We start from the raw sequence: 17143 nt of genomic DNA, 5'->3' as shown, positions 1-17143 counted from the left end.
GGGCCCTGCAGCTCCGGGAAGGGGCAGAGTGCGCACGCGCGTTACCTGTGGCCTCCACAGCGCCTGCTTTTCTCCTCCCGGACTGTGGCTTGCTATAGGGGAAGGACAGGTAGCGGATGTTTTTGGCACCAACCTGTGGGTAATAGAAGTGAGATACAGAGTGAGGTAGACCTTCCCAAGGCCAGAGAAGGAAGAAGTCAAGTCCTGCTGCAGCCCCTCCTTGGATAACTGGCTCACGGTTTGATTTGGAGGAAGCAGAAGGCTCAGTCTCGTCTGTGTGTAAATGGACTAGCAGGGACTTCTCGGTGCAAGCCCACAGCCCCACGGAGCTGAGCACCAACATGAGCATCTGTACCAGCCCTGCCTTCCTGCAGAAGAGGCAGCAAGGCTGCAAGGTGGAGGACGTCTAAGCACAGGTGCTGGCTGCCTCAGGAGGCCCTGCCCAGGGACAGGCCCAGGTGTCCAGTGACAGACACTTGCATTGTCGCGCACCTGCGTTCCCCAGGGCAAGCTGTGGCCCTTCCGCAGGCTCTCCCTCAGTGTGTTCTGCCGGCGGATCAGGATCTCTTTTGCCTGCTTCTCGCTGGTCTGGGGCTTGAGGTTGTACTTGTTGTAGGACAGGGTCTGTAGAGAGAACAGAATGGAGAAGAGGTTAGGATTCCCCCAGTGCGATGTCCTGCCCAGGAAGTCACAGGGCATCAGTTCAATGGCAGAGGGATTGTGTGCACTTGGGGGAGGCTGCATTTAAGAAACATTTGGTCTTCTCTTCCACCCTGCAGGGACAACTGAACACCACCCCTGTCTATTTTGCCTGCTTGCAGGAAGCCTGCACACAAGGTAGGTTCTGGGTTCCACTCATCCCACAGTCTCATAAAGGGTTTGGTGGCTGATCAGAGCTTGTTTGCTCCACTAGGTTTCAGGGTCTGCAGAAGGAACTTTGCATCGCTCTGTGGTGTGTCCCATATGTGAGTTAGTCAGTGGCTGAGGAGTACAGAAATGGAACACACTGCCTTGCAGGCATGTGGACTTTCTGCGAAGGATCCTGGCACCTTGGCCACTTCAGGCCACTCCATCAGTCTCTGGCCTCCTCTTAGAACCTGGGCTAAGTTCAGTTTCTTCTCTTGTAAATTCAGCAGAGTATTTCTCGTGTTCTGTCCCTCCATATTCCACAGGGCTTCTTCGGGGACTGCCCCTCAATGTTCCTGCTCTGTACCTTCCACTGGGAACATGCTGAGGACAGGGACTTCAGACAGAATGGCCAGGGTCAGCTGAGTTTCAGACCAATGTGGATTAGGCTCAACCAGTGGCAAATACTGGCTCAGGTGGCTTCTGACTCCCCAGAGAGACCCTTGTAAGACACTGACACTAAGAAGTACCCCAACCTCTGATGGCCCAGACCCGAGGACAGTGGGTGGCTTCTACACACCATATAGAAGCCTTAAAAACACACATCCTTAAAAACACAGATTTCCTCTAGAAACAGTAGAATGGACCATTGCATTTACAGGGTGACTTTTTCCATTAAGAGACCAAAAGGATCATGGTAGAAGAGAAGAGTCTCGCCACCCTTGTAAAGCTGGAGTTAGAAGAGAATGCCAAGGAGGCGTGGCACTGGTGAGCCTCCCCTGCAGGTACCAAAAGTGGAAAGAGAGGTGCCTGCTGTCCTCACCAGCTTCACACCAGTACCCAGCAATGAGCCCGTTCGGTGACAAGAGGCCAACGCACTCAGACCTGGGACAATAAAAAGGAAGATGCCATGGAACTCAGAAGGAAGAGAACTCTGGAGGACAGTGAAGGAGGCAATGTAGGCGAGAAGAAGAAAGGGGCCACCTGGGCGACTGCATGGAGGGCAGAGGGACCTGACTGTGGACTGGACTGCAGCTTCTCGATCTCTACCTCTGCCTCCAGACTTTTGCCTGAACTCATCAATTTAAGCAAAAGGCTGAGTGCCTCCTACTCCTCTCCCTAGCTGTCACTAAGCTACCTGCATTCTTCAAACCAGGAAGCTCTTATCTCTGTATCTAAGGCAGGATGCAATAGTCTTCTGAAACAGTTTCACTTGGAAAGCTCTAGAGCCATGGAATTTACTCTGAGCAGGCTCTCAGCTGATGTGGAGCCCCGCACGGACACAGTTCCTTAATCCTCACTGAAACAGAAAGCCAGAAGTTACTTTCTATGTATTATGTAAGTCTGGAGTCATGGAAAGAACACCAGGCAGATGGTCAGGAGAGCTGTGCTCTTAGCTTACATTTATTTTGTGATGTTGAATGAGTTGGCTCCTCAGGCTTACAAACCTCCATGTTTTAACTTGAAAAGGAAGCACTTGCTGTAGATAATTGTTTAAAATCCCACTACACTAGGATCTATGTAACACAGTCACAAAAGCAAAGGCCTTCCCACACTCATAGTCATACCCAAGAATCAGGATCCACAAACTAAGGGGGAAAAAAACGACCAAACTCCTAAACAGATGGCATCAACTCAAGTGTCATTTATCTCAAAGCTCCAGAGAGACTCATCCATTATCCTAAGAAATATTCTCGTATGCACTAAGGCCAAGTAGAGACTCCATGCCCATTTCCAAAAGAGGTGACTAAGACACCTCATTTGTCTCCTTTTATTCTTACTTTCAGCATCATACTGTTAATATGGCAATTTTGCAATCTTATTCTCTCAAAATTACTGAGACAACATGACAGCCTTTGCACCCTGGTGCCATCCTTCTCCTGTGGTGCAATGGTAACCATGGCAGCAGGTCCCTCTTTGGAGGAGAGGGAGATCTGAGGCTGCAGCTGCTAGAAATCTTCAGGCTGCAGGGCTGGAGCAGCCTGACCCCTAGAGATGGCAACTGGATTTGCATCTTTTTTTTATGCCACTGGTGTCAATTTTACAGCAGAAACCTAACAATGAACTTGGTGTTCTCCAAGCCAAGCAGAGAGGACTTGTTCGGGGAGAGGCTGCTTGGAGAGGCTAATGAGAGTAAGGACAACTTTCTCAAAGGACTGGTGCCCAGGGAAAGCTGTGGGGCATCAAGGCAGGTGGCTCCTCGCACCCTTTGTCGAACTTGGTACAAGTTGTGTGTCAGAATGTCTCTCATGGACTCCACGTCTTCAGGGGAGAGCCTCTTGGTCGCTTGTATCCTCTGGGCCCTGGAAGCACAATTGGAGGCAAGCCATCATTAGTCTTCCTTCTTGATGAATGGCACACAAAACACCAAACATCAGAACACGTTTTGTTCCTTAGGGCTTTTACATAGTTAAGGGGGTGACAGCCAAGTAATTTTTCCCCTCTAAATCTTTTATGAATTGACATATTGATAAAGTATTTAAAAACCCAGTTATTAGAAAACAGCACCATAAAATGGAATTCAAATACTGTTACATTAAACAGCAATAAAATTCCTCAAAAGTTACGTCCTTGTTAGTTCTTCACTTAGTCATATCATCAGGTGACAACCAAAATGTGTCCAAGAACCACATGTTGGGCAAAACTGATCTAAGAGAAATCAAAGGTGTATGAGTACATTTTTCTGGGAATTATAACTTTTGAGGACCTTATTTTCGGCTAGGAAATGATTTAAGGAATCATTTAAGAAATGGAATCACATTTTGTAAAGAAAATTAAGCCATTTACACCATGAAGGTCATCCTGGCTCAGAAGCCCTGGGCACCGTGAGTCCCAGAAGGAGTTTCCAGCCCACCTTGGGCCCAGGTTAGCAGTCAATGCACAATTGTCCCCAGGAGATTCCAAAGTCATGACGCTGCTGTGGGGAGAATTCTCATGTGACAAATGTATTTGATTACAATCTGGTGGCTGTCCCTTTAAAAAACCTTTTATTTGATGAGTAATGTGTGGTCACAATAGAGCATAAGAAGGTAAAAGAAAGAACTAAAGAAAATTAAGCTTTTTTTCTCATATGATCATAATGCTGCAAACTCTAATGGTTTCTCTTGCCTCTTGCTTCTTTCTTCCAACTGCAGCTATTTTGAGTGCCTCAGGGCCCTGATGGCTTTAATATCTGCTTGCATATGTTCTTAGGATTACTGATCACAAAGGTGAGTAATTATTAATTTCCATACAGACTACCCTTTAAGTATTTTCCCCAGTCATTAGTAGAAATACAGCCATAAGTAGTTAGGTCATTTTGAAAGTAATATATAACTGGTAAAACACTGAAAAGACTTGGATACTGGATATCACAGTATGCCAGGATTTTCCTTAGTGATGCCATCTGTACACTGACTAATGAATGCCCTGCCTCCAAAATTACTGGAATCAAAATTTCCCTTGCGTACAAATGTTGCAAATGTCACCTCTGTTGATCTGCAGTTACCACCCTTGGTGATGTAAACATTATTATCAGGGCGTTTCAACCCAACTGTGTACATGTCCTTCAAATAAAATTCATTCTTATTTAGATGTGCCCACACACTTTCATCACCATCTGAGCACATTCCTTCATTCTGGTGAGTGTAAGGTATTGCTAAGCACATATACCAGTTAGCCAAATAGTGCCATGTTCTGTTCATCAGAAAACAAATAGCAAAACCACTGATAAAGGGAGTGGCAAAGTGAAACTTGATAGTGCAGTAGATCTAACTTAGAACTCTGCCCATGTTTGGAATTGACCACTTTGGGAAGAACCCACTTCATTAAAGGCCATTTGGGCTACTGGCTGGCCTGGGTAGCACTGGTATCTGGATGGGGTCACATAGCCCTGGGCCGCAGGGGGCACACTGAGAATCTGAAGCAGCATCACAGTGGCCTGGCTTCCCTGAGAGAGTCAGGACCTGGGTTTTTGTCATGCCATTCCTCAATCACAGTCAGCCCTGAGATACTCACAGCACAAGTCCAGGGAAGATACAGTTCTTAGAAAACTGAATTGGTAAGGATGCCTGGTTCAAAGAAGTCAAATGATAAACTGAAAGGCTAGCCCCTAGAACATTCATTTACTGCACATAAAGGAAATCTCTGTCATTTTAAATAAGAGTTCTATGATAATTTCATAGATATTAAAACAAACTGGAAAAATCCAAATCCAAATGTACTTGAGTACAAGGTACACATTTCTCAGAACTAACTTCCCTCCTCCCTTCCTTCCTTCCTTCCTTCCTCCCTTCCTTCCTTCCTTTTCTTGGTGACATACTATACTAAGGAAGCTTTCATAATTCAATGATAAAATCTAGTAGATGTTATATTCATGCATAGTATGGATTCCCAAAGATGAAACATTATCCCTTGATTTACTTAGCACACGTTTTCTTTCAATGCCTCAGTGTGAAGTCCTGGGGAAGAGCACACACGGATGACCTAATGCCTGGTCTATCATGGCTCCATTCTGTGCATGGCCACCTTGTGTCCTTTTACAGAGGGCACCAAGATGCCCCACCTTTAAAATGAGTGCTGTGTGACCATGAATACAGCCTGGCTTCCTGGGATACTACACTCCATGTGTGTTCAAAGCAGGGAGGCAGTATCCTGAGGAGGATTAATGACAATGTGTCTTTTATTGTAATAATTTTTTAAAATTTAAACATTTCCCCATATTTTAGATCACTTTTAATTGATCAAATATTAAAGGCAACTTCTGTCGAGTAAAAACTTCATAGTGTGTCCTCATCTACCTTATGCACCATAGTCTGGCTTTTCCCCAAGGTTCAATGACCAAGAAAGGGAAATGTTTTGAATTGATTCAGAACATCATGGCAGCCATGACAGGGCAACTAAAAACACACAGGAATGAAGACTCCAGAGCTGCTTCAGAGTGAGGCAAGATCAAGGGGAAAAGTGTGTTTGAAATGAGAAGGATTTTGAAGGGGACTCGTGTCAATATGCCTTTTTTCTATAATGCATTTTTTACAATCTAAATACCCACCTTATTTTATTATACCTCATACACCTTTCAATTCATGATCAATTAGAAAAGTTTTGAACTAAAATGAAATTATTATATGCTTTTCTTTAAAAATGGCATATTAAAGTTATCTGGAAGTTTTGACATAAAATAGAATAAGGTTGTATGGTTGTAGTTTGTTATCTTGGTCAATTTATAAATACTTTTGTAGTCTTATAAAATTAATCCAATTTTTTTTCAATTTTGATGCTCTTAATCATTTTGAGCCTCTATCCTCTGATAATTTCTGACATCTTACTACTCATAGGTGAGACGAGCCGATTCATATTTGAAATAATAAAGTATATATTTTACCCCTCCCATAAGGGGTATTTTGAAGTTCAAGTAGGTAATCCATGTGAAAACAATGGGCTACCTAAAAATTCACATTATCTGAGCTGTCCGTAGACAGTTCTGGTGATCAATCTTCTAGAAGTCACAGAACTGGGAAAGCTAAATCTTTTGTAAAACAATTGTTTAAACTTCTAAAGAAGAAAATATATGTGCATTTTTTGTTATATCTCATACAGAATAATAAAAAGTGAACAGAGTACACATTTCTTATTCCTATTATTGTATGAAGGTTTGTTTTTTAAGAAATTACCTGCTTTGATCTTAGGAAAGGAATTCCTTTTTGCTTGACGTCCTACAGATCTCTGATGAGATCAAATACATGCAGTTTAAATACTAAACTTGTATTAAATATCAGCTTTAAAAAATCTTCTCTCTCATCCCAGTTAACTAACTAGTTTAGGCTATAGGAAGGGGAAAACCCCTTACATGCAAGAATCTATTGCTTATCTTGGATTATTTTCTGAAGAAATAATTGACTCAAACCAGGGGTTGGAGGGGACTCCAAACAAAGCTGTTTTAAACATTGCCTTGAGGTCAGAAATTGGGACAGTTAATTATGGTCAATGCAATGTAATTCCAAGGTTCAAAATATGTTTGAGCACATGAGAGATTGATTTTCATTGAGATAAGCGCCTGCAGCCCTAGACAGAACATTACATCACTGAGGGGCAATGGCAGTTGAGGAAGCTCCTAATGGTCCACCTGTCTGGAGTTGTCCAGCCCTCCTTGGGCACACTTGCTCAAGTCTTCCTGCAGTGAACAGGTCACACACGGACACCAGGAGACAGTGTGAGCCTCAACCCTAAATTAGGGTGCTGCTCCCTATCTAAAATAGCACACTGTGTTACCTTTTTATTAGTGCCATGACCTGCCCGAGTACAGAGTCCATGAGGGCAGAAACTATGTCCGCTTCCCTGTTTGGCCCACAGTTGGCATCTAATGAGCAGGACAGAGGCTACGGTGCGAAGAATAAGGGGTGCAAGATAATCAGTCATTAAGTAAGATTTTAAGGCAGTATTTCAGAAAATGCAAAAAAAAATTTTTTTGATGTCAACATTTTAAATGAAAACAAGATCAGCATTCCTGATTTTTCCTGTGGCCTCTGGCTCCGCTATGGCTTAGTACAGCATTGCTGATAAATATTTGTTAGTGCTTTACCATTTTAGTATCAGAAGTTTCCTCAGAGCAGTGTAATGGGCAGCACAAAACAAATAAACAAGCCACAAAAGCAATCTCACAGAGAAGTAAGGCAAAAGGCTTTTTATTTATACTCAGATACCCTCAGCGATGCTAGGTTAGCTGTTCCTCAGGCCTGGGAAGATGGCTAATGGTGTTTCTGATTCATTAACAGGTAAGGGAGGAAGGTGTTATCTCAGCAATAACACCCAGGCATTAGCAACAATTTTATTGCTACCTATTCTTAGCCCTTCTCTCACTGGCTTTGCTAATGTGAGGACATAACTGAGGCTCATGATCAAGTATCTTTACCTACTGTAGATGACAGAATGGCGGGGGCTGGTGTTCCTTTCCCTAAATATAGATGGTGATTAATTTTCACAATTCATCAGCCATCCCTTGGAAGAAAACTGGGTATCTTCAGGAGGTAAATTAATTTTTGTGATATTAAAGGAACTCTTGTTAAATGTCAGGGAGTTAAAACAGCTTTACAAAATATCTAGCCAGCTTTGAGGCAATTGGTTAGCAGATGGTCCAGGAGAAACACCATGTTTCAAAGGAAATCATCATGTAATGATGGATTTATATACAAGCACCACCTCTCCCTACATCCTGCCTCCGCATCAACTCCCTATAGTCTTATTTTCAACAGGAAGCCAGCAACTCCTTGCTCCCGTTCCAAGCTGGTCTCACACAGACTGAAGGCAAACCTCAAAAATGAACATCGAGCCTTGCCTTCAGCATGGCTTAGCTTTCACTTTAAATTGCCCCTACACCTGCCACACCTCTGGCTACCACACTATCCCCTGTTGTGACTTGGGTGAATGGCCTGCAAAGGTCCCATTGTAAGAACTGGGTCCCCAGGGTAGTGGTACTGGGAGGTTCCAGTGGACCTTAAAAGGTGGGGCCTTGGGAGAGGTCTTTAGGTCATTGGTGATATGCTCTCGAAGGTTATTGTTCCAGTTTGTACCTTTCTCCCCCTGCTTTCTGATTGGAAATGTGAGCATGCACCTTGATACTCACTCCTCACATGATGTGCTGTCCTTGCCACAGGCCCGACACATTGGGCCACTGGGACCTCCAGAACAATGAGCTAAAACAAACTTTCTTTCATAAGCTGATTATTTTAGGTCTGCATTAAAGTAACAGAAAGCTGACCAGCACACTCTTCCACCCTGGTGCTTCTTTTAATGGAACCATGAGTTGGTGTTCCTTGGAATTCTGACATTGAATGTCCAGATCAAAAAGGAGACATGACTTACTGATATGGTACAGAAAACGCTGTAGAACTTAGTATGCCAGTCTCTACCATCTCAATAGCTTGTTTCATTTCCAGCTTCTTGTATAAAGAAACAATACTTGATTTGGGTAGGTTTTTTCGGATTAGGATTTTCCGTAAGTATTTATGATCAAACTTCTTAAACCTAAAAATAAAAATCAACATTTTGGAAATCGTTCATCTCTGTATATTGTCTATATGTCTGCATTTTTTCTTAAAACAAAATACTACTTAACTTTATTCTGAAAAACATCAAGAGAGTGACTCGAATACATAGCATTTGAATACATTTTTACAAATTCATAGTATTTATGCATTTTTTAAATAGGGAAAGAATAGCCCACTAGCCCGAATATATTGACAATCAACTAAACAAAAAGAAAGGGACAAGCTGCAATCAGGGCAAAAAGTATGTGTAAGTGGGGAGCCAGGGGGCCCAGCTCAGCTCAGGTCCCACTGTAAGAGAAGAAATAAGGGGCAGCAGTTTTTGATTATTGTGTGTCATGCTAATAGCTCATGACAGAGCAGCTGCACTTATAGTGATACAGGCCTATTCAACTAGAACCCAGGAAGTTTAAATGGCCCAGTAGTTACAGTAGTTTCTCTCTATTATCCTGCGGCTCATTTTGAATCCTGCCAATTAAGGAAAAGAACAAAAACCCCACACATATCCTTACAGTCTGAATGAAAGAGACTTGAATAGGCCAGACACTGGTGGCCGGTGATTATTGCAGCAACCCTCTGGCCAACCCATTAGACTGAGCTGCACAAAATGTATATGGCAGGAGTCAGCCATTTGTTTAGAGTTGAAATTTTCAACATTTCCAATCATCATTTCACATTCAGGGAGCAACCTGTCTGCTACTTTATGTTCTGGAGGGGAATATAACTTCCTGGGCTGCTGGTTTATCATCTGATGGCTGTTTTCCTGGTTCCCAAGGTGGGCAGACTATATCAGGTAAGTTTGGGGGCGGAGGGGTGGCAGGCTGACTTCCTGAGCTCTACCATCTGTTTGGCCTTGACCACACCTGCTCCTGCTCTAGCTGGGTCACCATTTGACCTTCTGGTTTCTGCCTTTTCTGATGAGAGACCATGGTTCCTGTTAATTCCTCAATCCATTGTCACCAGCTCTTCTACCTTCACAATGCGTCTGACCTTCTCCCTGAGCCTATCTCGACCTTGCCCTGTTCCACTCCAGTGGCTGCCATTGCACTTACCCTATGGCAGCTGTGTCCCTCAATGTGTTGGGTCATTCCTCCCCCTTCTAGCTCAATTCTGTCTTCTTTCTGTGCTCCTTAACAGCTTCTTCCTGTGTCCTTCTGCCCTCCTTTTCCTGACCAGCCGCCTAAGTTTGGGAGTTTCCCAAACCCTGTGTTCAGCAGCTTCCCCTCTTTACACCCTTGTAATGACCTCAAGCATACTCATGGCTATCCATACCCACACCTCTACTTGGCACCTTACAACCTTTGTCTCAACCCACAGTCTTTCTCCTTGAGACAAAGTCTAGAAGAGGAACCAATTCAGAAATGTGAGCTATGGTGGAGAAGAGAGATTTTGGCATTTTAAAGAATTCTTATTTAGGCAGCACCCTTAAAGATCTTCCATGTTTGAAACCCCCACAATGGAAAAATCCCTGCCTAGGACTCACAGTATGTCACCAAATCCCTTTGAAGCTTCAGGAAGCCAGTTTTGGCACAATTAAGCTTCTTTTATCATGGGAAGCCCTGTCCTTCCTTTAAATGTAATTATGACTTCTTTATTCCCATCCACCCAGGGCCTAGTTCTCTCCCAAGTAAACCAAACCCTGACCTAGCCTGTTCCACAGACACTGCTCATTTCCATAATTAACAGCATCCAGGGTGCCGAGCTGCTTCTTGGGTGGCATGGCTCCTGGGCCTTTGTCTTCCTGGTCCCCCTTGAAAGTTCCCCATGACACAAATACCCTTGGTTAGGTAATGAAACCAGACCACCTTACTTGTCTCTCACTTGGTAGTGGCTCCACTGCCCACACACATCTTCAATGCCAGCCTTCAAGTGATCCATCAGCTGCCAGAGAAAGCATAAGGAAGAGCTCTGAGCAGTACACAAGAAGCACCAATGCATCTTGCAAAGGAGCAATGCTTAATTCCCTGATGCTATCTTTTTTTTTTTCTGTCAGCCTGTTTAAGTAATGAAATATATCCTGCCTTTCATAGTAATTCAACTTAGGTTCATGACTGAGAGACTCCAGAGATAAGCTTCTTGATAATACACAGAACATGCAATGAAAATAATGTAGCTGGCCTTGGCTTTGAGTAACACTTTTCTAGAATGACCTAGGAAATATCTCTTTTCTGAAATCATAAGGATATAAATTCTAATGATTAACTTTTATGTAGTAATGAAATATCCTGCCTTTCATAGTAATTCAACTTAGGTTCATGACTGAGAGACTCCAGAGATAAGCTTCTTGATAATACACAGAACATGCAATGAAAATAATGTAGCTGGCCTTGGCTTTGAGTAACACTTTTCTAGAATGACCTAGGAAATATCTCTTTTCTGAAATCATAAGGATATAAATTCTAATGATTAACTTTTATGTTTAATTTCATTGTTTAAAAAAAGAACTCATCAGTATCGAATACATACAGTTTCTCAAAATATAACTCTTCAGATAGTCTGTTATAAGAAAATCTAAGAAGGTAACTTATTTGTATTCTCATTTTAATATTTTCCCCATTTTTATATGATCATTTGACCTAGATATTTACATTTCAACATACAAGCCAATAATGTTACATGTGTTTTATACATAATTATCTACAAAATATTAGAGGAAAATATAAATTTTAAATAATTACGAATTAGTCTCTACCATTTAAATTAAAAATCAATGAAATTGTTACTGCTTCTGAATATTTTTCAAAATAGATTAAATACTGGACTATTCTTCCAATACTTAATTGATTCACTGACTTCTACAAATAATTAAAACATTTTTGAGAAAAAGAATTGAGAAAAGAATGAACTATTCAAATTCTATAGACTTAGGCATATGCATATTTTAAAATAATGAATCCAAAAAGATAAAGATAGAGAAAAAAATCTAAAATCCAATTAAAGTATTACACACTTTGAAATACTCCCTATTCTAATCTGTTGACTATTTTCAAATGACTTTCAAAATTTCTGGTTTGTATTTCTTGAAATGTACTGCCTTAGATGATTTTGTTATATAATTCAGGGCTGATTTAGATAGATACAGGTAAATTGTACACCTTTCTCCAGCATTACACACCCTCAAGGATAGAAGAAGCCTAAAATATTATCTGGGCCAATCATCCCCTCAAATCATGACCTTCGTGAGCAGTAATTATTCGAAATGTTCCCAAGTGTTTACTGCTTGAACACATCCATCACACCTTTGGGCATGCCAATCAAGAAATGATTATCAGAACACTCTTTCAAAAATGAGCTGAACTCATTCTATCTATCTGGCTGTCTGCCTATCTATCTATCTATCTATCTATATCTATTTTCCCATCTTCCAAGCACTAATTCTCATTTCTATGCCTGGGAGCCATCCCTTCAAACTGTGTTGAACTCTAACAGGTATGAACCATGCTCAACTTCATATTCATTTTTGCCAGAGTGGAATTTTTCTACCAAAAACTGCTACTCAGCCAGATTTATAGAAGTAGTAGCAGCCTCTACTCTTTCCCTATTAAGAGTTCTAAAAAAAAGCAAAAGACCCCAGGTTCCTGTGGAACAATGAGTTTAAAAGCAAGAAGAACACTTTGAACTTAGTCACTTAAAAAATCTTTTGAGGTGTCAACTTGACTGGGCAAGTCCCCATTATATAATCAAACACTCGATGTTGCAGTGATATATTTTGTAGATATAAATAGAATTCATCATCAGTTGTCTTTAAGTTAAAGGGATCATTCTAAATCAACATAGTGGTCTGATTTGATCAGTTGAAAGGGCTTCTGGACAGACCTGAAACTTCTCAGATGAGAAATTCTACCAGTAGATAACAACTCTAGTCTGGGCCAGGGCTCCAGTCTGCCAACCTGCTGTCTGTCCTAGGAATTTGGACTTACTAACCAGCACAGATAAGCGTGTAAACCAATTCATTTCATGGATCTCTTCATATCTTCTGCTGGTTCTGCTTCCCTGTTGAATGCTTTTGGTAACACTGCCATCTTGAAATAAAAGTAGGTGAGGAAAAGAACAGAATGAAAGAAGGCTGTGGGACCCTAAAAGTCTACAGGGAGAAATCAGCTGATGAAAGCACTTGACAGCAAAGGCACGTTACCTTTCACAAAAAGAGAGTGTGGCTCAGAGGGTGGAGTGCAGAACCCAGGGAAAGGAAGAAAATAAGCACCAAAAGAGATGGTTGTATTTCCTGACTTTGAAACGAAATGGTTCTCCCAGAAACTTTGTAATGTTCTCCTGATCCATGACTCTTTTTTTGCTTCCATTTTCCCCACTCTTGAAAGAGAATACCAATACCTGGTGTCTGATGGCTGTTCTGCCAGCATAACTAGGGATCCTTGAGTTGTTCCTTAACTTAACTTGTTCCTTGAGTTTCACAGGCTCACAGATGAAGAGGAGCTGGGCCTCTGGATGGACTCTACCCAGAGCTTCACCCATTCCTGACTTAGATATTTGAGATGATATAATTTGTGACTTTTCACATGAAGAAGTTTAGATAAGATTTGGATTTGGAGTTGGTGCTTTAATGGATTGAGACATCCAGGATATTGGGATAGAGGACTGTGGAACAGACATGAAGTTTTAAGGAACAGAGGGCAGAACGTATGCACAGAATAATGGCCTCCCAAAGTTGTTTGGAAAATCTTTGAGAATTGGGGATGTGTTCATTGCTATGCAAAGGAGAATTCCAGTAGCCCATGAGAATAAGGTTGCTAATCAGTTGACCTTAAGAAGAAGAGAACACCATGAATTATCTATGTGGGCCCAGTATAACCAAAGAGATCTTTCAGTGTGGAAGAAGGAGACAGGGTGACGCAGAACAAGGGTGACCTGACCAGCCAGTGCTTGCTTTGGAGATGGAAGGGGCCACCATCGAAAATGCAGGAAGCTTCTAGAAACTGGAAGATAGAAGGAAACAGATTCTCCCCCAGAGACTCCAGAGAGGAAGACAACCCTGCAGTGCCTCAGCTGAAACACATCTCAGACTTCCACCTCCAGAACCGTAAGATGATACAACTGGGGGTTTGAAGCCAGTAAGGCAAGCTGATTCCCTAGGACAGCAACAGGGAGCTAGGACAGGGCTGTCAGTGGGGCTAGGGAGAAATAAAACCACAGGCTTGGTGACATCTATCAAGTCTCATCCAGGCACTAGAGATAAATCCTCAGAGATAAATGGGATCATCATATAAATCCATTATTTACAACACAGATAACTTACTCGGATATGAAGCTCTTCATTGATAGACTCTTTTTTATTGGTCTTTCTGACATCCAGGTATCTGACCAGAGGCCCAATTGTGATTCCCTAGATTATAAATAACAAAATAAAGCGTTTTGTTAAGGTGAGGATTGTCACTGTAGAGAACATATCTGTTATCCAAACTACTAGAATATCCAAGTTATACATGTTTTTTTCCAGTTTCTACTGAATGAATGCACAAAAGTTTAGTTTTGAATGACATAACAAAAATACCTATAACTGTCTTATTTTAATATGAAAATTTAACTTATCCTTTAAATTAATCTTTTATTAGTTCATTAGGTTATAAGTCCAGCTAAAACTTATGCTATAAGATGCTAATTAGAATCTCATTTTCAGAGCTAGACAGTAAAGTAGCTATCATTTGCTTGTAACTCAACAAAATTTTAATTCATGTGTTGTTTTGGTTAAAAGGCAATGCATTTTAGAAGTTAAAGGCTAACCACAAACATGACCTAAAAATATTTAGGAATTTAGTTTGATAAGGAACACAGATTTTTAAAAAATCTGAGAAAGTGGCATTATTTGCATTTTATCAATTTACTACATGGTCCTGAAAGAACCTACTTATTTCAAATAGGAAAGAAAGTTACCAACCTGAATAAACACAGTAAAATAGATAACTACTAGAGTAGCAGTGACAAACAGTTTCTTCCTAGGAAAAAGAGACAGAGGAAGCAAAAACGCAAGTGAAAAACTTCCAGCTCCACGAACACCACTGTAGAAAATTATGCACTGGTCCTTGATGGAGAAGGGAAAAGTCCGAAACTGGTTACTGATATAGAAGAGGGCAAACACGCCTGGAAAGGGGGAGAGACAGATTAGCCAGAGGCCCCATATGTGAGAGACACAGCCTTAGCAACAAAGCTCATGCCTGCCAGCCTAGCAAGGCCTGGGCTCTGTCCCATACCCCAGGTTACCCTTCCCAGACAGGGGAGCTCGAGGGCTCTGCACTCCTCATAGTTGTGCGACTGTCCTGCCTCAATTTGGAGGTCTTCTCTGGTGACTGCCTAGTTATGTGTGCATGTGTGTGTATCTACAATAAGTCAGTCTTCATATTTTTATGCAAGGTATTTATTTGTACTATTTCCAATCCATCTTTACAATGTTTGCTCTGCCTTTCAAAACTACTTAAAGCAAGGATATTTGGGAAACAAAAATGTTATCTCATATTCTCATTTGATACTCAAAACAGATCAGTGATTTTTTTTTTCTTTTGGTACAAGCCATTGAACTAAGCTGCAGCTGCAGCTCCTTTTGTTTTGTTTTTTTAATTTTGAGATAGGATCTCACTATGTAGCCCAGGCTGGGCTGAAATTTTCAACCCTTCTGGTTCAGCCTCCCCGAGTGCTGAGATTACTGTGGGTGTGTGCCACTGCACCTAGCTGTGGTCTGTGACTTAACTGTGAAGAGTTCACTCAACAACTGGGGTGTCTCCGGGTAATGAAATTTTCAACCCTTCTGGTTCAGCCTCCTAGAGTGCTGAGATTACTGTGGGTGTGTGCCACTGCACCTAGCTGTGGTCTGTGACTTAACTGTGAAGAGTTCACTCAACAACTGGGGTGTCTCCGGGTAAGCAGCTTTTCCCTGTTTGGCTCAGTGATTCTTGAGGTTCAACAAGCAAGCGAGGGTATTGGCAAGGGCACAGGAGGCCTCCGATTGCCAGTGAGCATCTAAGTGGAAGGACTTCACTGCACAGCCTCTCCAGCCTCACGGCCGCACCCTCCACTAAAGCCCAGAAAAATTAAAGAAGAGCTTTCACTACTGCACAGAGAGACTCTCTGTATCCTCCTGGATTACAGCAAGCATCTTTGGACAACAGGTACATTGGTAGTGCAAACGACAACAGAATTTAGACAAAACTTAAACTTTTTCAATGTGTTTTGTCTGTCTTGGTTTTGCCACACACCAGGCATTCAAGCTACAGCAAGGTTATTAGTCCCTAAGACGCAGATGCTTTATCTACTTATCAGAGGTAGCTGTCCTTGGCGTCTCTGAATGATACCATGGTACCTACCATGGATACCAGATTTCATGATGCTCAAAGGCCTTGTAGGAAGTGGTGTGTAGTGTTTGCACTTAGCCTACAACACCTTTCGGGATAATTCAAATCATCTCTGTATTTCTTACAATATTGAGTACAAAGTCAATACCAGATAAGTAGTTGCTAACTCTGTACTGTTTCGGGATGCATGACAGGAAAAAGTCTGTGTGAGTCCAACACGATACAATTTTATTTCTAATATTTTTGGTCTGCACTTGGTTGAACCTCCAGATGCAGACCTACAGGTATGGAAGAATAGGTATACACACTTTGTAAGGTAGATGAAAAAATTTTTTAAAAAATGAATACCCATAAATACAGTAAAGCAAGGCCTCCTATGTTATAAGCCTTCGTGTGTCTTACAAGCCTTCATCATTGCTGTTATAAACAAAGAGTCAGGATGAAAAGAGACCAGACTCCAACACTGGCTCTGTCCATCACGTGACATGGTCCAGCCCTCGCTCTCTCAGGGGGACCATCAACTCTCAACTGTAAGACTACAGAGTTGGGCTAGATGGTCACCAAGGGACAATAGTGCTGGTCCTCTCCCAGTGCCTGGGCTGAAACTGTACTTTTAATTGTCTTCATATTGGCTCTACTTCCCTGTAAATTTGTAGAATACTAGGGCTGAACAAGATCTAAAAATTTATCTAAACCCATCATTTCCAGGTCAAGGAAGAAGATTTTGAAAAGATAAATATCTGTCTAAGTTCAAATAGCCAGTTAGTAATTATGCCAGGACTCCATCTGAGATTTTTAAATGTACGTCATAGTTTCCTTAATGTACATCACAGTTTTTCCACCAGGAACCCAGTAGTTGCTTTTGTGAATATTTTAATATTTCTGCATGCTTGTTATCTCTCCTAGACCCTAAGGGCCATTCTAAATTAATTTAGAATTGGCATGTTCGATATAAGTTTTCAACCATTTCTTCCA

General features: G+C 41.7%; 1 protein-coding gene across 2 annotated transcripts in view; it reads right to left on the bottom strand.

Annotated features, from left to right (window-relative positions):
- The window catches only part of Slc9a4 (solute carrier family 9 member A4), a 51524-nt gene that overhangs the window by 3471 nt on the left and 30910 nt on the right, over nt 1–17143 (bottom strand). The window contains exons 5-11 of one of the 2 annotated variants that reach the window (XM_010631747.1): nt 14761–14963; nt 14122–14208; nt 10678–10748; nt 8686–8847; nt 3053–3149; nt 493–624; nt 37–133 (exon numbers count right to left, since the gene is read on the bottom strand). In XM_010631747.1, the coding sequence (XP_010630049.1) occupies nt 37–133; nt 493–624; nt 3053–3149; nt 8686–8847; nt 10678–10748; nt 14122–14208; nt 14761–14963 (849 nt within the window). The remainder of the gene's footprint in view (nt 1–36; nt 134–492; nt 625–3052; nt 3150–8685; nt 8848–10677; nt 10749–14121; nt 14209–14760; nt 14964–17143) is intronic. The other variant, XM_010631752.1, reaches the window with a different exon arrangement.

Source organism: Fukomys damarensis, unplaced genomic scaffold, assembly GCF_012274545.1.
Source record: "Fukomys damarensis isolate Sample0158 unplaced genomic scaffold, DMR_v1.0_HiC HiC_scaffold_9, whole genome shotgun sequence".
Classification (NCBI taxonomy): Eukaryota; Metazoa; Chordata; class Mammalia; order Rodentia; family Bathyergidae; genus Fukomys; species Fukomys damarensis.
Note: the sequence above shows the minus strand (reverse complement) of the source record. Positions and strands in the feature narration are given on the sequence as shown.